General features: G+C 32.5%; 2 protein-coding genes across 2 annotated transcripts; both read left to right on the top strand.

Annotated features, from left to right (window-relative positions):
• The first annotated feature begins 4992 nt into the window (after nucleotides 1-4992).
• LOC146933921 (glucose-inhibited division family A protein) lies at nucleotides 4993-12753 on the top strand. The gene is made up of 13 exons (XM_085705728.1): nucleotides 4993-5319; nucleotides 5408-5553; nucleotides 5994-6085; nucleotides 6876-6989; nucleotides 7519-7849; nucleotides 8321-8500; nucleotides 9083-9163; nucleotides 9801-10019; nucleotides 10198-10340; nucleotides 10450-10616; nucleotides 11465-11682; nucleotides 11830-11922; nucleotides 12352-12753. The coding sequence occupies exons 1-13, from the start codon at nucleotides 5121-5123 to the stop codon at nucleotides 12541-12543; spliced, it is 2175 nt and encodes a 724-aa protein (XP_085561854.1). The 5' UTR covers nucleotides 4993-5120; the 3' UTR covers nucleotides 12544-12753.
• Nucleotides 12754-15722: 2969 nt separating this feature from the next.
• Nucleotides 15723-17000, top strand: LOC146933920 (Putative membrane lipoprotein). The gene has a single exon (XM_085705727.1). It carries the CDS (start codon nucleotides 16074-16076, stop codon nucleotides 16494-16496), a length of 423 nt encoding a protein of 140 aa, XP_085561853.1. The 5' UTR covers nucleotides 15723-16073; the 3' UTR covers nucleotides 16497-17000.
• The last annotated feature ends 6474 nt before the right edge of the window (nucleotides 17001-23474 follow it).

Raw genomic sequence — 23474 nt, 5'->3', positions numbered from 1 at the left:
TGGTTTTTTTTTAATAAAAAAAACTGATTTTTTTCTTCCTAAAACAAATGCCCCCGTGATTGTAGTTGGAGGAGAACACGCCGGTTATGAAGCTACTCTTGCAACCAATGTAGTTAGGATAATCAAATTTAGCAAGAAGCAATTTATATTTATATAATCAAAGCGTTTTATTAACAAGAAACAATTTATATTTATATAATCAAAACGATTTATTAGCAAGAAGCAATTTATATTTATATAATCAAAGCGATTTATTAGCAAGAAGCAATTTATATTTATATAATCAAAGCAATTTATTAGCAAGAAGCAATTTATATTTATATAATCAAAGCGATTTATTAGCAAGAAGCAATTTTATATTTATAAAATCAAAGAATATATGCAAGAAAGAAGCGATTTATTACCTGGTACCACTTTCCAGTCACCACCAAGCATACACTCATAATATCACGTATTATTGATTCCAGAGGGTGTTTCTATTCTGCACCCGTGTCCACTGAAATAGGAGAAAAGCGTGTCCCTTTTTTTCCATTAAGCACAAGTCTTGACATTGCAGCGATGATTTCCTTGTTATAGGCTATAAAAAGATTTGAACGCCATAAAATTTAACCAGCATATCTTTGATTTTCTCACAATCCTTGTAGCAGCAATACAATATAATCAAAGCGATTTATTAGCAAGAAGCAATTTTATATTTATAATATAAAATCAAATAATATATGCAAGAAAGAAACGATGTATTACCTGGTACCAATTTCTAGTCACCAGCAAGCATACACTCATAATATCATGTATGTGTTTCTATTCTACACCCGTGTCCACTGAAATTGGAGAAAAGCGTGTCCTTTTTTTTTCTTTTTTCTTTTTTTCATTAAGCACAAGTCTTGACATTGTAGCAATGATTTCCTTGTTGTAGGCTCCAAAAAGATTTGAACGCCATAAATTTTAACCGACATGTTTTTTATTTTCTTACAATCCTTATAGCAGCAATACAATATAATCAAAGCGATTTATTAGCAAAAAACAATTTTATATTTATAAAATCAAAGAATATATGCAAGAAAGAAGCGATTTATTACCTGGTACCACTTTCCAGTCACCAGCAAGCATACACTCATAATATCACGTATTATTGATTCCAGAGGGTGTTTCTATTCTGCACCCGTGTCCATTGAAATAGGAGAAAAGCGTGTCCCTTTTTTTTCTTTCCATTAAGCACAAGTCTTGACATTGCAGCAATGATTTCCTTGCTGTAAGCTCCGAAAAGATTTGAACGCCATAAAATTTAACCAACGTGTTTTTGATTTTCTCACAATCTTTGTAGCAGCAATAAAAGACATTGATGGTACCAGGGTAATTACACCCAAACAACACCACAGATTTTTCTCCAACCGGAGAAGGCAACAACCGACTTTGGTTAGCCATCAAGAAGCGATTGGTGAACTGGATGTTAAAAGAGAATTGATTGAATAGAAAGATATATATATATATATAGAGAGAGAGAGAGAGAGAGAGAGAGGATGTATATTATGAGAATGACTATCTTATATGAGAATGGTGAGAATGATCACCAACCATTAGATCATAAATAAATGGTTGAGATTAAAAAGTCTCACATGAGTCTCATCACATTCTATCTTTTATCATGAACCCTTTCCACTCTCCATCACTCCATCTACTCCAACAACAGTGCTTTCATATGTCAACCCATCGCCATTAATGTTCAAATTTCTCTACACTACCATTAACTTAGTGAGATCAGAGTATTTTAATTTACTACAAGTCTATAACTCTTCCTTCTTTTTTATTTGTAAATTAATTGGTAACGAGATCTGAATGGTTTCAATTGACAATAAATCTGGAACCGTGATAATCGTTTTTTTTTTAATTTAAATGGAGTTTCTTTGACACAGGAACCGTGATAATCAAAATTAAAGAATCACAAAAAATTTGGAATTGAACCAATTAAAAATCTATGGTGTACAGATATGTGAAAACATAATTGTGAATCTGAAACGTCAAACAAGAAACAACTCATTTTCATGGCAAGTGATTCTGAAACATTCTTCTTCGACGATTGTGTTGAAGAATTTGTAACTGATGGGTTGATTGGAATTTGGAAGCGTACCAGTGGGTTGGAGAAGATGAATAAGGGTTAATGAGATTTGATAGAATAAGGAGAGGTTTAAAATGAGGCTTTTAATCTGGACCACTTGTTTTTGATCTAAAGGTTAATAAGTATTCTCACCATTCTCACATAAAAGATCCATTCTCATTATAAATGTCCTCTATATATATATAGAGAGAGAGAGAGAGAAAGTTAGGATCCGTTGACACCAGGTGTCAACGGATTCGTTGACACCAAATCCTAGCCATCTAACTTTTTAATCTAATGGCCAACAATCAATGACATAATAACTCCTACATAGACTCTCCTCACACCTACACTCACACTTGTGTTCTAGGTTTTTGCTATTGTCGATTCTCTCTACCTACTCCTCGCGGAAATCAACAGCTTTGTTCCATAGAAATTTTAAAACCTTGTGGGAATGCTGCTAATTCATACTTTTCCATTTTCTTTATACCAATCTGCAGTAACCATTATTGATTTGAAACATTTGTGTCAGAAGGGGGAAGCTAACCGTAGAATTACAAGGTACACAACAAGGATAGGGGAATTTTGGAAAAGCTTTTTAATTGCGCAATTGAGGATAGTTCTCACAACATTACAAATTAAAATCAATTCTCAATTTTATGTTTAGCATGAAATTTCCTTTACAAATTAAGATCCGGATGAAAAGAAAAGAGAAAAGTAATTTTGATGGGAATGAAAGCAACAATTTTTAACACTATTGTGACCAAGAATAAAATCGAAAACATGAGAGCAAATTGTCTTTAGAATTTGTCTCCAATAACCATAAGAATGAGTGCCTTCAAGAAGAAGATGAGAGGGTAGTATGTTTTTCTTTGAAGAGTCCCCACGTGAACCAGTTGGTGAATAAATGTGAGTCATTAAGATTAAAACAAAGAACGGCTAGGATTTGCTCTCAATGAATTCGTTGACACCTGGTGTCAATGACTCCTGACTCATATATATACACACCACTTTGACTTAGCTGACTGTTAGTTTTTTTTATACGATAGAATATATCTTTAATTTTATTTAGGGTTAAATATGATATCACAAAAAAATCTATATCGAAACAAATCTATTCGATATCTTATTTGCTAAATTTGTTTTAATGAAATGTAGCAAGAAGCATTTAATGTCGAAACAAATCTATTCGTGAAAATAAAAATAGAACAATATCTTTTTATTTCTTAAAAAAAAAATATAACAATAGGGATCATGTTAGCCCAAGAGGATGATAATTAGTGTCGTTGCTGCAAATTCGGAGGCTCGGTTCTGTATGTGAAAAGTGGCCCGTAATAAAATAAAAATGTATTTTTTTAAAGAACAATGTTCTATTTAAAGTTTTTAAAAGATAAATTCAAGGTGACGTATTTAAGCGGTATACCCAAAGGTGAAAATCACTACCGTATACATGAGAAACCTCAAACCACTCTCCCAAAAACACACCCACCTAACACTTATCAATACTATTGGACTATAATTTTTTTTTAGACCCATGCCTTGGGGAGGCCCAGTTCCATTGAGCGGTTTGCACACCCCAATGTCCGACCCTAATGATAATGGTGCCGAAAGAGCCATATACTATCTAAGTCGAGTTTTAAATGATGCTGAAATTAGGTATAGTCCAATAAAAAGTTTTCAAAAATGTTCATTTTCTCCCTCATATTTTTCAGTTGAAAATGACGTTTTTGAGGGTCAATTTATTAGCATGTATTTTTAAGTATGCATTACGAATGGTTATCAAAACCACAAAATTCTCTAAGTACAAGTTAAAGCACATGTATTTCGACTGAGTTATGGAAGGGTTTTAACAAGTGTTTGTTCACATCGACTGAGAAGATTCAAATTCTTACTGAAGAAGCAAAATTGAAGGTGTTAGCCTATATTTTGAATATGCATTTCGACAAGCAAAATGGTGGCATATGTACAAGTGCTACCCGGAGGTAACATATGTACAAGTTAAAATTCACTATTTTTTAAATAAAAAAAAGGATTTTTATAGGTAGTAGGCAAACAAAAATAACCTCAATTTTTTTTTAAATCTTTAAATTCTTTTTCGGTCAAAAAAAATCTTGAAATTCTTTTAACAAAAAATCTTTTTTTTAAAGCTGAAACAAATTCACCCTTAGCCTTAAAATGAAAAACTATTGCAGCAGCTTTTCCAAAATCTATTTTTTTTTCTTCCTAAAAACAAGGAATCCAAGTGTAATAGCTCCAAATCTTAAAAAATTATATTTATGATAGTAAACAAACAAAAATAGCTTTAGATTTTTTTTAAAAAAATCTCTAGCTTCTTTTAACAAAAAAGTCATTTTTTTTTAAAGCTTAAACAAACACACCTTTACTATCCAAAAAAATGATTTTTAACTAGTTCATGTTACCTCCTTATGTTTAAAAAAAATAGATTTTGAGAAAAGTTAATCCTAATAGCTTTTCATTTTAGAGTTAAAATATATTATTTTTGATAAAATGATTTTTCTAAAAATCCTAAACAAACACTTAAAAAAAATGATAAAATAATTTTTTTTTTACTAAAAAAATAGATTTTTTCATAAAAAAATTCAAAACAAATGGGGCCTAAAAAAAGATATTTAAAGCTAAAACAAATGCACCGTATAACTAATTTACGTGTTAACGCTTTATTTTCGAAAAAATAGATTTTAGAAAGCGCTAATCATGATAGCTTTTTATTTTAGAGTCAAAATAAATATTTTTTTAAAATGTTTTTTCTAAGATTCCTAAACAAACAACTTTTTTTAGGGAAAACAAACATTTAAAATATGACAAAAGTGATTTTATTTAAATTAAAAATAGAATTTTTTTCTTCCTAAAACTAACGCCCCTAATTATCATCGGATGAGGCTGCTTTGGTTAACAAAGCAACGGCGCTGAAGCTCTTCGCTGTTCTGCCGCTTCACATTGCCTCCAGCGAACGACAATGAGAACTTGAAAACTTTCCTATTCATCTCCCAATTTCATCTCAACCATGTCAACGGTGCCATTTACTCTGCATTTCTGTCGCTTTACCCGATATTTTCGCAAAACGCTCTTTCCTACTTCATCTATCACTCTTCTCAACCCTCCTTCCCTCAATTTCCGACGAACAACTCACCGGAGAATCTCCTTTTCCGCCTCCACTTTCTCCCGTCGCTTCTCCACCGTCGCATCCGCTTCCTTCTCCCGAGGTACGATAGTTTCTTCATCTTTTCCGGTGTCAGGGTGTCAATTCGGAACAGAATTGTTTACTTATTTATGTTTTTTTTTTTGTTGCAGATTTGGATTTTGAATTCGGAACAGAAAAATATGATGTGATTGTAGTTGGAGGAGGACACGCTGGTTGCGAAGCTGCTCTTGCTTCTGCACGTTTGGGTGCAAGAACTCTTCTTCTTACTCTCAACATTGACAGGATTGCGTGGCAGGTTTTACCTAATTCATCCTCTACTTGTTTACCATCTTATTTTACATCCAGTTTTTGTAATTTGAAATGTGATGTAGTTACACAGTTGAATAAATACCAAGTTGAATGTGTTTGCGTTTTAATTAAATTGAATTAGGCAAAAAAGAGATACACGTTCAATAGTAAACTAGTTTTACACAGACAACCAATCAGAATAAAGTATTTTATTTACAGTTATTGTTAAAATACAGTTACAAAATTGGCTTATTTGGCAATATGATAAATTTTACTGGATGCAAGTGTAAAATAATTTTACACCGTGTATTTCCATTAAACTCATAAAATTATTGGATTACTGAAAGAGAAGTATTTGTGTTTGCAATTGGTTAAACACATGAGGCATGATGCGTGGTTTTATCCTAAAAAATGAGAAGTTTCTGACTGAGACTAGTTTTGGTGTAGCCTTGTAATCCAGCAGTTGGTGCGCCTGCAAAGTCCCAGCTCGTTCATGAAGTGGACGCGCTTGGTGGTGACATAGGGAAAATTGCTGATAGGTAACATGGAAGATTTGTGCTTCTTTACTTCTTTTTCTCTAGCATCTTGATTCCCTGAGATTATATTGATGCAGTTTTGTATATGACCATTAGATCACAATAACTGGCATGTTTGGAATAATTTGCATTTCTTCTTTTTTGTTTTACACACATGTTTACATGTTATACATGTCTCTCTATCATTGGGAGATGGGAGTTTCATGAAGCATTATTTTGTTTTTCTTTTCTGTTAGGGGTCTCCCTTGAAGTATTATAACATCTTTTAGACAAAGGTTAATTTTAGCAAAAAACAGAAAAGCTTTCACAATAATATTAACATAATATTATGTAAGAATCTATGACAAGAGCCCAATTTCCCAATAACTCAAAATTATGCTTTCAAGTAAGTTATTCTTAAGGAATCTATCCTCATTCATTGTAGGTTGTGGTAAGATTTTATAGAAATGATTTAAAGTTAAGGGGAAAATGGTCTAATGAGTTCCTGGACAGTTGCAAAATGATCGCACATTCAAAGCTATACGAGGATGAGCTATGATTTACTTTTCTTTTTCCTTTTATGTTTGAAGATGAAAAAAAAAGTGAAATATCTCGGTATATTCCCGTTCAAGCCAAACTAACCAATTTGTTTTTAATTCGAATAACTTACTACTTTTACGTCATATATCATTGCTATCGTCCATTCGGTACAATCTTGATTCATATTTTCAAACTACATTTGTGATATAATATATTTTGAAGTGTGGCTTTTGGTGGTTTTGTTGCTCATGTCTGTTATTATGCTTGTGTTCAGATGCTACTTACAAAAGCGTGTACTCAATTCTTCAAAAGGTCCTGCAGTTCGTGCTTTACGTGCTCAGACTGATAAAAGGGAATATGCTTTGGTAATGAAAAATGTAGTAGAAAGGCAAGTTCACATTCATAACTTTTCCCCTTCCCTTTGTTACTTTCAGACTCCAGTATCTATTTTTTGCTGTGCTTAGCTTTTGCATGTGATCTATAATAGTCACTCAGTGGTGGAAGTTGAACCAAGATTTTGACCAGGATAAACTAATGGCAGAACCATAAAAATATGATTAATAGATTTAACGTGTTACAATACCCTAGACTAACACTCATAATATGTATACTAATAATTAGGTCAACTGCTAAACTGTAGTAGTACAAGTCCAACCTCACCCGTTATAAGACTAACTCTCTAATAGGTTTAATATCTTTAACTTTAACATACTCCGTACATGACAAGAGATATTGCTTTATAACTTGAAAGTTGGTAAGAAGCACCAAGGTGAGTGGGGAGAATATAGCAGTTTGAACTATAGTCCTTGATATCTTCAAATCTACATTGGCTCTGTGCAGTCTTCATCGCATAATTCATGCATCTTCTCTTGTACATTACTACCCATCTTATTTTGCTTTGACTTTGTTTTTTGCAGTACTCCAAACCTTTCTATTCGAGAGGCCATGGTCACTGATATCTTACTGGGGAAGAATGACAATGTGGAAGGTGTTTGTACATTTTTTGGAATGAAATTCTATGCTCCATCAGTCATTCTCACCACGGGAACTTTTATGAGTGGTAAAATATGGGTTGGTAGAACTTCTATGCCCGCAGGGAGAGCTGGCGAGTCTGCTTCACATGGATTAACTGAGAACTTACAGCAACTTGGTTTTGAAACTGATCGGCTGAAAACTGGAACTCCAGCCCGAGTGGACATTCGGACTGTAGATTTCTCTGGATTAGAATCTCAACCTGGAGATGAAGAGGTTCTTCCATTTAATCTTATATGTAGGTTCATTAGATTCAATTCCGTTCAAATAGTGTTTATGATATTTGGCTTTAAATGGTTTTTTTTTTCTTTCTTTTTTCTGCATTCATTGCACGTGCTATAGCCCATTATCAATTTTCTTTTTATGCTAGTCTCCTAGTAATTTTGATACAACTAAAAGGCCTTAGTAATTTACCACCTGGACTGGAGAATTCTGTCCACCATCCATCAGCTGTGCAAGTTCCAAGATGTTTCTTAAGTCGATTCTCTGATTGCCTTGTTTGACAATACTCTGCAATCATTTTGTTTCCGATAGTCCCAACAAATTATGATGCGTTAAATAGAATATAGTTTTTGATTTTGCTACAGTATGGAATGATGACGTTTTTCTGCATATAGTCTTTTAGTAAAAGCTTTTACTCTGTAAAACGGAGATGGCATTTCCTCAGTTTATCTTCATAATTGGCAGGTCAGCTGGTTTAGTTTTGATCCAGATGTCCATATTGAAAGAGAACAGATGTGCTGCTACCTAACTCGTACTACTAGTGCTACTCACCAGATAATTAGGGATAACTTGCATGAAACGCCCACTTATGGAGGATGGGTTGAAGCCAAAGGACCTAGATACTGCCCTTCCATAGAAGATAAGGTGTGTTTCAACAAATATTTACACGTCATATTTTAAAAAGTTAACTTGGTTTAATATTTAGGGGGCATTTGGAAAAGTTTATTTGGGATTATCTCATGACATAATCATAAACACGTGTTTAAGTGTTCACTTTCTTATGATACATTCATAAGCGTTTTTTACCTTATTTCAGTAAGTTTTTAAAGTTAGCTTATTGAAACTACTTGTGTGAGGTTTTACCCTCTATCCCCTCTTGAATTTCCACCCATCCCAAATTCTATCTTTACTGTAAGAACAAAAGTTTAGAATGCAAATACATACCTTTTCCCCATGCTTAATTGTATGTCGAATTGCAAATAGCTTATTAAATTAAAGTGCTCATAACTTAAACTATTGTATGATAAACAGTTAGTTAAGCTATTTACATAACTTAAACTATTGTATGATAAACACTTAGTTAAGCTATTTACTCAAAAGCCCCCTTATAAAATTAAGAATACTCAGTGCAAACTAGAACCTTTCAGAAAAGTTATGATCTGAAGTATGCGATCAATTATATTTGAAATTATGCATTTTATGATGAGATATATTGTTCACTTTTAGATTGTAAGATTCCAAGACAAAGAGTCTCATCAAATATTTCTTGAACCGGAGGGTCGAGATGTGCCTGAGCTCTATGTGCAAGTAAGTTGTATATTTTTTTCTTGTCTGAAATCCAAATGAAACTTATTAATAATTTTTCATTTTTTCCCTTGGGGGTGGGTTGAGTCAGATATAATATTTAAATACTATGGTGAAAATTCATAAGAAAATCAACAAAATAATAGTTAAGGAAAAAAATAGTCATCAATCGCAAAAGTGGTTATACCTGCAACAAATATATGTACCTGTTTTAAGACACGGTGATGCATAGAGTTTAGACTGTAGAAGCATCCTACATCTGAGGTATGAGCAATATCCAAATCTTGTTATATCCTTTTTTAACCTGATAAACTGATAGAAATTTTGAGTACTACCAACTTTATGAAACAACGCAGGAAGAGGTGAAAAATCGAGTTTTATTTTCTTGCCTGATGGAACAAGGATGTAATTTGGTTGAATTGAAGCAAGTTAATGGAAGAAAGACATTGTAATAAGCCAAGTCGAAATATATATTTGAAACTCAATGAAAGGTGAATTTAGGGTCAAAGTTTACAAAAGAAAGTCGCCTCTCTTATCCATTGTAATTTAGGTGGGGGGTTATGGCTTATAATTTATCGCCTCCTTTTTATCTTGAGAAGGAGAGGATGTCGTAACTTCTTATTCTTCTTCTATCTTATAGGGGTTCTCAACCGGTTTGCCTGAGAGACTACAGTTGCCTTTGCTGAGAACTTTGCCTGGACTTGAAAACTGTTCAATGTTGAGGCCTGCATATGCTGTGGAATATGATTATTTACCTGCTCATCAATGCTCTAGGTCTCTTATGACTAAGAAAATACAAGGATTGTTCTTCTCGGGTCAGATAAATGGAACTACAGGCTATGAAGAAGCTGCAGCACAGGTATTCTGTCAACCTCAATTTGTGCTTTTATAAGTTAAAACCTGATTGCTTTTTTTTTTTTTTTTCTCTCTTTCTGATGTTGTATAATGGAGAATTAATTAAGCTCTTATTATTTATGCTGGCTTCCTGCTAATATAGCAAGTCTTTTTATTACAATCTACTCTTTTTTATCCTCCAGGGCATTATTTCTGGTATCAACGCTGCTAGACATGCAGATGGTAAATCACTCATTGTTCTTGAGAGAGAGAGCAGTTACATAGGAACATTAATTGATGATCTAGTCACCAAGGACCTGCGAGAGCCTTACCGGATGTTAACAAGGTACGCTAACTTCGATTAACACTTCTTCTCATAGATGCATATATGCATCCTCATTCCATTTCTCATTTCTCGATAATAACTACTTAAACAATATGTTCCTGATATTTAGCCGCTCAGAGCATCGGTTACTTTTGAGATCTGATAATGCTGATAGCCGTCTCACTCCTTTGGGTCGTGAAATTGGATTGATAGATGATAGGCGTTGGAAATTGTACCAGGAGAAGCAGGCTCGGATTTCTGAGGAAAAGAAGCGATTGAAAAGTGTCAAAATTTCAGGTTTGTTTGTCTACCATGCATGTGTGCCAACTAATTATGTCTAAGTTTTTTCTTTAAAAGGCAATGAAAAAAGTTTATCCTTTGGGGAAAGCAAGTTGGTTGCCTCTTTTAGTCACGTACAATTGTTGGCCTTGATTGAGACAACAGGCCCCCCTCCCCAAGTCCTGTTTTTCCTATAGTCTGTAGCTAACAGTACCTATTATAGAATAATGTAGTAAATAGCAGATTATTGAAATTTTGTAGTGCGAGAATGTGGGAGCAAGTGATGGAAAGCTGTGAATATTTTTCTTCATTCTAAATCGAATGAAGAAAAAAAGTACAAGTAGCTGTAGTCCTAGATTAGATTCAGTTGTCATTGGGAATTTGTGACAAAAAGTTGAGACTGTTAGTAACAGAATCTAACTAACTGATAAGCTGCTTAAAGCTTCTAGATTATCTACAATCGGCTTGGCTTATGTCATGTGGACTCAACTCAATATAAAAGTTGCATAATGTAGAATAGTGAAGCATAATGCATTGTGAATACATACACAGGAACACACAATAAGAAAGACAATGCAGAATAGAGAAGCATTACAGAAATACAACCTTAAGACATAGATTATATATTGCCAATACAGATTATTGTTATATGCACAATGGAAACATGGTACTTAGATTACAGTGGAAACTACTGGTATATTTGTCTAGTGGATCATCCATGCTAGTGTGAAGTAGAAATATAAATTATTTGTGATTACTGTTGTCCATTCTCTTGGCAACATATGTTTTTTTTATCTAGTAGGACCAAAAGAAAATTTATTTGATTTCGTATCATTTATTGCAACTCACCTAAATTATCTCATTAGGAGGGGATTTGGCTGCTGAAATTACTGTTATGTCTGGTCAGCCTGTGAAAAACTCTTCAACATTGGAAAGCCTTCTTAAGAAACCGCACATACAATATGGACTTCTTGATAAGCATGGTTTTGGTGACAAGAATTTATCAAGAATGGAAAAAGAATGTGTTGAAATTGATATTAAGTACGAAGGTTTCATCTTGCGTCAGCAAAGCCAACTTCAACAGGTATGTCCGTTATACATGTTAACTGGAGCAAATGCTTGTTGCTCTGTGTCCATATCACTATCCTGTATTGTTCTAATTTTTGCGCATTATAGAATTTCAGAGGTGTGTTTAATGTCAAATCTCATTGTTGTGTTGGATTCCATGTAGATGGTTACTCAACAACATAAACCACTTCCTGAAGACCTGGATTACTATGCAATGATAAATTTGTCTATTGAAGCTCGTGAAAAACTTTCCAAGGTATGTAACATATTTATCAACATAGACAATTTGGTCATTAGAGTTAGGTTGGGTAAAAACTGATGCAACCTTTAGATCCACAAGTTTAGTAATGACGAAAAAAAGGTGATATCATATCATATGATATCATGAAAATAAGCTTATAAAAGAATAATGAAAATAAAATGCCGACTCAAACAAACCTTCAATCTCTAGTCAATATTGAATCCCTCCAAAAGAAATGTCAAAGTATCTTGTTTCTGATTCTATTGAATGTGTATTCTACAAGGTTATCCTAATCTATGTTATGAAATTGTTACTAATGAACACCGACCGACCATGACAGAGAGACGTCAATCCCATCGTTGTGTACAGCAAATAGGTTTATTTAAGCAACTCTTGATTTCAACTTATTTTCAAGGACTTGACAAGTTCTGTCAATGATTTTAGGTTAGGCCTCAAACCATTGGTCAGGCGAGCAGAGTAGGTGGGGTGAGCCCTGCCGATATCACTGCACTACTCATTGAGCTCGAAGCCAAAAGGAGGAAAGAGAGGAGGTACAAAATGATAAATGCCATTCAAGCTAATACCCAAGATGAGGAGCCTGAAGTTTCTTTGACTGAAACAGCTAGATCTGGATAAATTTTTGTGACCACTCTACCGATTTTGATATTTATCTGTGCCTATGAAATATAAAAGCTACAAAATCATAGATGGATAGATTGACAGAGAGGAAAAGGAACTGTTTGTAGTGGTTTATTTATTCATTTACAATTTTATTTAACTGATAATAATTAAAGAAATGTGTAATTTGAGGTATGAGTATATCAAAAAACATTAATCGTTTCTTAATTTTGAAATAAAAATATGAGTGGTGATATTTGAACAACCATTTTTGACAACTATTATGACAACTTCTTTTTTCCTCTCTTTCTATTGGTTAAAAACAATGGAGAGAGAAAAAGGAAGAGAGAGAATAAAAACATAATGTGAGTATGAAAGAGAGAGTTGTCACAAAATAGTTGTACAAATATCATTTCTCTAAAAATATACCATTTTTTTTTACAAGAAAAGTATGCCAACTCTTCGAAATCACATAACAATATGAACCCAAAATTTAAACGTTTTGAAACTTACCCATACATGGTTCACTTCTTTCAAAATAATATTAATTCTTATAAGATTAAGTCTAGATTGACCATATAAAATGTATATTGAACTTGGTGGTACCTTTTGTTAAAAAAAAAAAAAGTAGTAAATCAGTTTTAATTCTAAAACGGATGAACATTATTTGACATTTTTGCAAATAACTCGTACATTTGCTAAACAAATTTGATAAGACGGTCTTTAAAGGATGCATGAATGTTGAATTCTCCGAGAATTCTTAGAAAATAAATATTGGATTTTTATAGTTTGTCAAAAAGAACTATATAGAAAACAATATTTTTGTGTATAATTCTTTAAGGATGCATAAATATTGAATTGTTCTGGAATTTAGAGAATAAATATAGACTTATGTAAAGTTCATAAAAAATTATACAAAATATCTTTATAAACAATATTAAAACATATCAGAATTTATATTTTTTCAGAATTTATAGGGTGGATTCTAGGGTGAGGGCTCAATTAAGTCCCTCACCGGTGTACCACTTTAATTGACCATTAGATTAAATAAGTCTATATTATCTCAATAGTCACAACCACACGCGATCATGTCTCTCCTCTCTCTTTCTCTAGCTCTAGCAAATCTCACTTTGTGTTGCACAAGGACCATGGCAGAGCTTGGTCTCCATTTGTTCCAAGAAACACTTAGCAAATTCAAAAGGCGTTGTTTGAGATTTCAAATCCCATTTCAATTTGCTTACCCTTTTTCAACATTCAGGGTGCAAATGTGGCGTCTTATTATACTATCCTTCATCAAGTAGTTTAATAGTGTTTTGTTGGCGGTTTGGTTACCATGTTCTGGTAGTGTATTGGTAAATTATATCAAACAATAACACAATACCCAAAAATTAAACCAAAAGAAATGCCTACAAGTTCTAACGAAAGTTGTATTCAAGGAAAAATCCATCAACAAAAGCACAAGATTGTATAAATAATCATATGTAGGACAATTGAATTTCTATTCTCTTTTTCTTTTTAGGGAAATGTTAACTAGTGCCCCGGGACACTCTTTAAGCACTTTAATTAGTAAGTTCTTTATGAAAAGTTGTGTATTGAGTGCATTGAAAATTGTAACAGTTGACTTTTTAAAAGAATAATTGCTAAATTTGGTATACTTAAAGAGTGCACCGGGGGTACTCGTTAACAAGACCCTTCTTTTTATTATATTCCTAATTTTCATAAAATCACCTTTGTTGGATTACAGTGTGTGAGTGATTCTGCTCTGAAATATGTCATGAGTTTTTTTTAATAAAAATGATTGATTTGTGATTGTTACCGTTACCACCATTCAGGCCGTTGAGATTAATTTAAAGATTGAAGGAATAGAGGGGATAAAGGGGAGAAAGAGGGGGAGAGAGGAAAAAGATAAATGTGATTCGGCGTATATGGTGTATAATAAGATATATGAACTCAATTAATCTAATGGCTCTTATTATTATTATTTATGGTGGTCCACCGGTGAGGGACTTAATTGAGCCCTCACCTTAGAATCCACCAATTTATAGAGAATAAAAATTGAGCTTTTTAGCTCTTTAGGAACTGTATGTTAAATCTTTATAAAAATAACAAAAAATCTATTATGCAATCATTAATGGATGCATAAAATATTAAATTGTGACATAAAATATACTCATATCATAGCAATCGCAATTACTCTTTGAATCCTTTAATGATGCATAAATATTAAAATAAATTGAGTTTTTCAAGAACCATATTCTATTATTTGTGCAATCTTTGAGAGAAGTATCACTATTATATTCTTGAGGAATTTATGTAAAATAAAATTTGAGTTTTTTTTTTTTTAAAATTCTTCGGAAATTATCCAACAAATTTAAAGAATAAAATTAATTCTTTGTGCAATCCTCGAGGTATGTAACGATTAAATGAGTTTATGGTTAAATATATTTTTAGTTCATACAAAATCATAAATTTTTAAGTTTAGTCCCTATAAATTTTGATGGTAATTTTAGTCCTCCATAATATTGTAGTTCGTAAGAATAGTCCATATTTTGAAAACTTTTTAGAAAAATTGGACACTTTTAGTCCTCCAAAATAGTCCCTATAAAATGTAAATAGGGACTAAAAGTGAATAAATTTTTTCTAGAGACTAAACTTAAAAGCTTGTAATTTTGTAGGGACTAAAAACATATTTAACCCATTAATTTATAAGACACTGATTTCAATTGATGAAATTGTAATAGTATAGTCCATGATCATCGATACAAGAACTAATACTCGTTTACATATTAAAATTGGATTAATTGCATACCTCAATTGGTAAGACTGTGTATATAACATGTTATGGAACTCTTTGAATAGAACAAGAATAGAGAGAAGAAGGAGATAAATAGTATTCTATTATTATGTATTGTCACGTTACCTATCTATGAACTCTATTTATAAAGTAATACGACAAGGATATGATATGGGTCGATGATATAACTAATAATATCTTGGTAATTATAAACCAAATTTCTAAACAAAAAATGTTTTAAAATATCCTGTCACATATTGAGATTGAGCTTTAGGTATTTTGCTTATGAGAAGAAGCATGACATATTGGGCATTTTTTTGTGAGGATGGCCCTTATAATCAACCATGTGGATTTTTATTTTTTGATTTGACAAAACCATAAATGGAAAACGCTTCTCTTTCTTTGTCTTTATAGGTGTATATCTGTCCTAAGATTAGCCCTTTTCAGGTTAACAAACTTTTGAACATGTCTACCACCACCATTTGAAGAAAAAAGAAATCTCATTTTCAGGCTTCATTATTGCAACAACACCAGGAAGAAAAAAAATCAAAATTTTAGGAGAAACAAACAAAACAAAAATCCTCCCTCATTTGGAACCTTCTTCATCCTTTGCCAAACCAATATCATTAACCCCTCAAATTCAAATATACCTTTAAAATGGATGATGATAAAGACAAATTAATCTTGATTCAAGCTTCATTTATTTAATCTCTATTATTCAAAATACCTACACCTTATGTTTTGATACAAACAAATGCCTGTGTCGGATCCTAGTTCTGGCCGCGCGTTCATATGGCTTGTAACATGTCTTTTATTCATCTCTTTATTAGCAGGAGGTGTGTGCCTTGGTGCATACATGCTCCTTCCTGAATCTGAAACTTCATCTTGGATACCTGTAGCCGGTGTCGTATTTGTTTGTCTACCATGGGCATTTTGGTTTCTCACATGTTTATATAGAATTTTCTCAAGATGTTTTGGATTGAGAGTTGGAGCAGGAATCGCTAACGGTGGAGGCGGAGGTGGAGGAAATTGGGGTGGTTCAACTACACCTAGGAATGGAGATGTTGAGGTTGCAACTCAATCACCAAAAGGTGGTGGTGCTGCTCAATTGAATAGGGTATCTTCTGTTGCCTCACATGAAAGTGAATTGCCATTGGCAAAATCAATGAGATCGTGACATGACATGATTTTCATTGAAATTTTGTTCCTTCTTATTGATGCTCTCATTTTTTGGGGTGCCATATGTGATACATAATAATCATCTTAATTGGTGATGGCCCTAACTCAATGCTTGAACTATTCTATAATCACATCACCAATGCATTTGCACCTAATGAATATATAGGCCTTGTTGAGGGTACATGCATGCTCTACGTATATTTAATGACATGATAGGCCTTGTTCTCTGAAACTTCTCTACTTTATAACTTTTAGGAGACATTTCATATAGACTTGTATAAAGAAATGGTAATTTGATGATTCAAGTCTCACTAGTTTTTGATTTTGTAGTTTTCTTCATCATTGTCATCTTCTTGTATTTTTAATATGTAGTTATTTATTTTTCTTCCCATTTGTATAGGTTTTTTTTTTTTTTTTGTTTATTCTTTTTCTTGGTTCTTTGAAAGAGGTTGTATTCTTCCCTTGTTTTTTACTCAATGACAGTTAATGTCGTTTATTGTGATATTAAGAATGTTTTATTGTGATGACTATGACAAGTATTGCCTCCATAGTAGAAATATTCATGGCATACATATTGCAAAATAAAATTACTTTGTGCAATAGAGACTTTCATCCATATCCCTCATAGTTTGTAACCATCTTTTCCATTTGATGCACGTAACGATTCATTTGAAATACATAACAAATTTCTACCAAACTCAAATGCAATATGATCAAATATTGGCAGATAAATTTATTCTTTTCTCAATGCATTTCTCAATTCTAAACATTGAGTATGTTCTCACGGAGTTTGTCCATATTGCTTGCAAATATCTCCCACCAAATTAATATTAAATTAAATAGAAGAGACGATTAGAATGTGATGTTTTGCACTAGCAACTCATGTAAGTTATATTTGATGACGAAAAAAAAAGGTAAATAAATGCATACGCATATCAACTAAGATTAAAATTTTAATCCCAACGATTTTCTCTTGCTTTTTGCTAAATCCACCGTAACATCGTCCACGAAATTCTTGATATATTAAGCCCATGCTTAGAAAACAATTTATCGATTTCACTTACAAGCATAAACCGGGAATAACCATACCGTTAAAATGCTCAACTATTGTTCCATTTTTGGTAACGAATCAATTGAAAACCATTTGCTCTTTGTTTTATGTGTCACAACTTCGTCAAGAATGATAGCAAATAGTTCATCTACAAAGTCGATAATAATTACAATGGTGTTTACAACAACAATGATATTTGGACATCTCAAATCCCAAATTCATATATACTACTTATTCAAGATCTCATTTCATCTCTTTCTCTCTCTTCTTATCACATCATCAATCTATCACATCACTATTTATTCTCTCTCTCTCTCTCTCTCTCTCTCTCTCTCTCTCTCTCTCTCTCTCTCTCTCTCTCTCTCTCTCTCTCTCTCTCTCTCTCTCTCTCTCTCTCTCTCTCTCTCTCTCTCAAGATGTATACACTTATAAGGTGTCTAACAAACATTTTAGGATAGTCTAGCACCAATATTAATAACATCCTTTTGAAACTGAGGAGTAATATTTGATTAATAACTTTTATGACCATTTTGGAGTATTGTGTATTGATTCATTGTATTTGGATAGGTTAATGCTACATATAGCGACTAATTTGTCCCGAGGTTATCCCGACACTGTACATGTGTATTGCAGCAAAGTTTTGAACTTATATCCAACCACCCATGTATTGTATGACATGAAGATCCAATGGCGATGCTAGGTTCGCAATGCATTCGTGAAAGCGTGTTCGCTATATATATATAGCAACACTCATTCAGATAAATCTAAGAAGTTTTAAAAAATTACCTTGATTACTAAATTTGTTTAACAACAAGTATTAGTATTTTTAGTTTTGTTAGGTTGAGTGTGGGAATTGAAGGTTCTATCTTCTTACCACTCCATTGTTCAATTCTCCCATTCCAACCACAAGACCATCTTTGTATTCCTTTTGATTACTTTAACTGATTGATCATTGTGATTATATGTCAAAAACTAATCACTGTTTTTGATATAAAACTAGTTACAAACCCGTGCTTCGCACGGGTTCAATAACGTATTCGATAAAAAAAATCTTCGAAAGAAAAGATTTTAAAACGATGGAACATTGTGATTCATCATAAAATATGTATGGGCTGATTAAGAGAGCATATAATCAGTTTATGAGATTAGGAATTGACATAATATTTAGGATGAAAACAATTGGAACCAATAAAGGAACCAATGATGTGTGAATTTACATATTATCCAAAATTATAAAAAAGAGTGTTGTTGTTATAGAGTTACCAAAAAATGATTGATAGCCATATTTACATCAAATGAAATCAAGCAAAGAAGTAGCATCGGTGAGTGAATATAAGCTAGTCTAGGATTAGAGTTAAGGTGATTTGTTGAAAGTACGGATCATGAACACCAAATCTTTATTTGGAAACGACTTGAACGTGCATATTTTTAGGTGGCTTCTCTAGATCAAAAATTAACTTATCACCTACCTCTAACATATGTTCTCGGCAAAATTTGAACCACTGGCCGCTTAAGTATTTTTTATAACTTGCTCTCTTTGCCGTTATCAAACGACACTTATACCCTTTTTGAGCTTGTTTGTCGATGAGTGTGATTGTTTTCCATGTTCCTTTTAGAAATGTCATTGATATCTCATTTGAGAAGTGCTAGGTACAAAACAAATTGCAGTGTTAATTAGAAGTTATATATATGTACATTTCTAAAACATTTACCAAAGCATTATAAACATTTACTGTAGGAAAAGAGCATGTTTTATTTTGTTCAAGAGATTAGGACAACAACATTACAATTAACATGATACTAATTGGAACCAATGAAGGAACCAACAATGTGCAGATTAACGTTACATAATAGTTAGGTTTATAAAAAAGATTGCAAGTTTCATAGACTAACCAGAAAGGGATTTTTGCCAATATTTACATCAGACAAAATGAAAAGAACAAATGACATCTCAAAGTCAAGATAGTTTATGACTACAGTCCAAAGCGATACGTCAAAATAGTAGAAGTTCAAATAGTTCAACAATAAAGATCTACTTTGGAACAACTCGAATTTGCAAGTTCTTATGTGACTTTTCGAGATCAAAGATGTGCTTACCACCTTCTTCCATCACTCGTTATCTGCAAAAATTGAACCACTGCCCACCCAAGTAATTTTCATAGCTTGCTCTATCGGCGGTAATGAGGTGACAGTTATATTATCTCTGTGTCTGGTCATCAATGAGAGTGATTGTTTTGCGCTTTCCTTTCAGAATTGTTCTTGACACCTCGTTTGGGAAATGCTAAACATGAAAATAACTGCAATATTAGTCTATTGCATATTTACATGGATAAGATGTATGCGAATATAGTTACATATACTTATAAAATAAAGGTAGCATAACAGATTTTAAGCTAAAGAAAATGTAGCATGACTTGTAATTTATCTTCCTATTAAGTCTAGATAAATGCATGCATGTACATTATATGTATCCCGTTGACCAATTAACATTGTTGAAACAAATGAAAATTAAGCATCACTTCCGCATGTGCGCGTATATAGCTAGCACCATTTGACATTGATTTCTTCGAACATTTAGTGCAACTCTCATAATACAATCCAAACTGGTTAGGATTGAATTTAGTTGTTTTCCAAATAGTGATGCAGTATGTTTCCTAACACAAATTATGGAATACGTATTTTTAATTTGTGCGTAAAAGAACTCAAAGCATGTTTGTGCATAAAAAAAGCAGACATTGACTAAGTTTATAAATTCAGCAATTGGCCTAACCTGAGACAGTTTGGAAAAATCGTTGTACGAAGTACGTTGAGAAGAAGTCGAACTCTGACTTAAGTTCTAACTGAAGCTTTGACTCTGAGCTTGAGAAGTGTTAAGGTCACGACAACAACTCAAGAAACATGGTCAAAAAACAATCAAATCGGATTGTAAAATAATAAGTTACTCTAACACTGTATTGTGAAATCATAATGCAAACTTACTAAGTCTTAAACTTCTCAACAACCGGATGATGTAGGTTGATGAGCAGCCTCAAACCTGACCAATTGTTACATATATTTTGGTTGCCATTGACTACAAAATGGAAGCAAAGAACTCAAGGTAAATAGATGGTAAATGATAAAGCTACGGAGTATTTTTCCCATAGTGTTACATCAATTATATTCCCACTACACAAGGAAAGACATCTTTCGGGTCATTATCAAACTTATACAAAATCCTATCATCTGATGCTGACAAAATAGAAAATAATACCTTTTCTATTTAGCAATGTTTAGTTTTTTTGAATAAGAAAAAGATATGCATAGTTTGTTACGATATAAAGGTGCATTATAAATATATAAGATAAGTATAATTTTTTTGGCATCTATACCTTTTATGTGTATATACATATATACATATATACATATATATATATATATATATATATATATATATATATATATATATATAATAAGATAAGCATAATTTTTTTAGACATCTATACCTTTTTTGAAGAAAAGACATCTAAAATTTTACTTTTAATTAAAATCAAAATTTTATAAAAATTATACGCATTAGCGTAACAAAAAAACAGACACACATAAAGTATTACTCTAAACGCTAATATGTGTGTCTGTATATTTGCGAGGTTGAAGAAAGAAAATAAAAATATTTTGTATCATTAAATGATAGCGTGAATAAAAATATTTGTGAGGTTGTTATGATTAAACGATATTTAAATTAAATATATAAGTGATAAAAATATAATAAAATTTCTTTGAAAAAAAAGTAATAAAATTAAATGGAACCTCCTTAAAAAAATTAAATGGAACGGCTAAAAAAAATTAAATGGAAGAAAAAAACATATATTTTTTTTTTGCTAAGCAGGGAGAGAAACAGACATCAGGAGACAACACCGACATCCCAACTAGGTTGGCACCCCGGGAAGCCTCCATCCTGTGCCTGTCAAACTCTAAATTCATTAAAAAAAGGGGAAAAATATGTACAAAGAAAGAGGGGGGACTAGACCGAAACCCTCAAAAGAAAACAGAAAAAGCAATAAAAAGAGAAATACAAAAGCTAAGGAAATCTATAATTGGGAAGACCAATTCTGTCACGATAGAAATCAGAATGTATCTCAGCAGGGAGCGTATCCAACCAAATAGATCCAAGAATTCCATGACCCATGTTCGCCAGCTTGTCTGCACAACTGTTACCCTCACGAAAAATATGGGAAGTGATATTAGAAAATAAAAGAAAAGGTTCCCAACGTGAATTGAAGAGAGATGCTTGTGAAATAAATTGTCGAGAAGTAGTTTTTTGAAGTAACATTCAACAACTTTTGGCTAAAGCTCATTTCATTCAATTTTATTCATTAAAAAAAGTACCTTTTTTAGTAAGTACTTAATTGATGGTGTGTTTGACCTAACTTCTCCTTAAAAATGTAGAGAAGTTGGAAAAAAGCTGGGTCAAACGATACCTTAATCTCCCACAACGGCGATGTAGAAGCAATTAAATTTGGGTGAAAAATTAAAAAATAGTTAAAAAAATAAAAATTGGAAAATAGTTAAAAGTTATTAAAAATATAAAATTATAAAAGTTATTAAAAATATAAAAATTATAAAATAATAAATAAAATGGTGAGGGGCAAAATGGGAAATGCATAAAAGTTATTAAAAATATATAAATTATAAAATAATTAAAAAAAATGGTGAGGGGCAAAATGGGAAATGCACCCTAAAAATGATGAGGTGGCACTAACCACACCCCATCAATAGGAAATTACAAAAATGCCCTTCTTAGGGGCAAAATGGTAAAATCATAGGGATTTATATTTTATATATAGTAAGTAGACAAATGCGATCAATTAATTTTTTTGAATATCTTCGATATATGTCACGAACTTGTTGGAAAATCTTTAGCTATCGCAGCTTCAATATTGATTTGATGCATGCAATCTTTAAAAAAATGGCCGAGCAATGCTTTAAGCATTATTAAGACTCCAACATGATTTGAGTTACCAACTTCGGATCTTAAAAAGATCATACACGAAACGTAACATATTTTTATTCATCGAACAAAAAGGGGTAGGTATTATTTAAAAAAGAAATAAAAAATCATTTTTTAGGGAAAAATATATCGAGCAGGCCTTCCAAAAAAAATATCGAGTAGGTTGCTGACATCACGATCTCTTTTGAAACATGTTATATGTGTTTTATCTCAATCGTTAGGACGGTAATCTTGTTTGTGTTTCCAAATTAGGTAACAAAGTCTTGTTTGTGGTTATCTTCAATCAACTCCAACATCTTTGCAACTTGTATTTGGTGGTCTTTGGGTAACTACAAATATTCTCAATCAACTCCAACTCTTCTTACTTCCCTAGTTCTCAGCTTGCAAAAACATGGTGATAGATATAGGTTAGATGGATTTCTTTCGATCAACAAGTTTGCACCATTTTTAATGTTGATGGCCGTTGTCTTGTCAATCCCAACAAAGGTGGGATTGGTGGTTTACTTCTTCACCCTTTTGGAAATTGCATCTCAGGCTTCTCAAGACACATATCAGGATCCTATGATATTCTTTATGTCGAGCTTCACGTCATTCATAAGGTGCTTTTATTAGCCAAACAATTAAATTACCACGCCGTGATTGGTTTCACAAATTCTTCTCACTTTTTGGATATCATTTAGTCAAATTTCAAGGTTTCACAAGTATGATACTTCTCAATCCAAAACATCAAATATTTCTTTCATCATCAATTGGCATGATTGCAACGCTTATACCTTACGAGAATGAAATAATTGTGTTGACTTTCTTACTAAGTTATACATCCCCTGGTATATCCCTCCCTCCTGTTGGCATCTTGGACATCATTCTCCATAAACTTTATTTGAACTTAGTTTTATAGAGTGTAGTTTTCCTTCTCTTCACGGTGTACTTTTTTTCTT

Source organism: Medicago sativa, chromosome 4, assembly GCF_051527215.1.
Source record: "Medicago sativa cultivar Bolivia chromosome 4, Bolivia_mono, whole genome shotgun sequence".
Classification (NCBI taxonomy): Eukaryota; Viridiplantae; Streptophyta; class Magnoliopsida; order Fabales; family Fabaceae; genus Medicago; species Medicago sativa.
The sequence above is the reverse complement of the archived record's forward strand: the minus strand, read 5'-3'. Positions and strand labels throughout refer to the sequence as shown.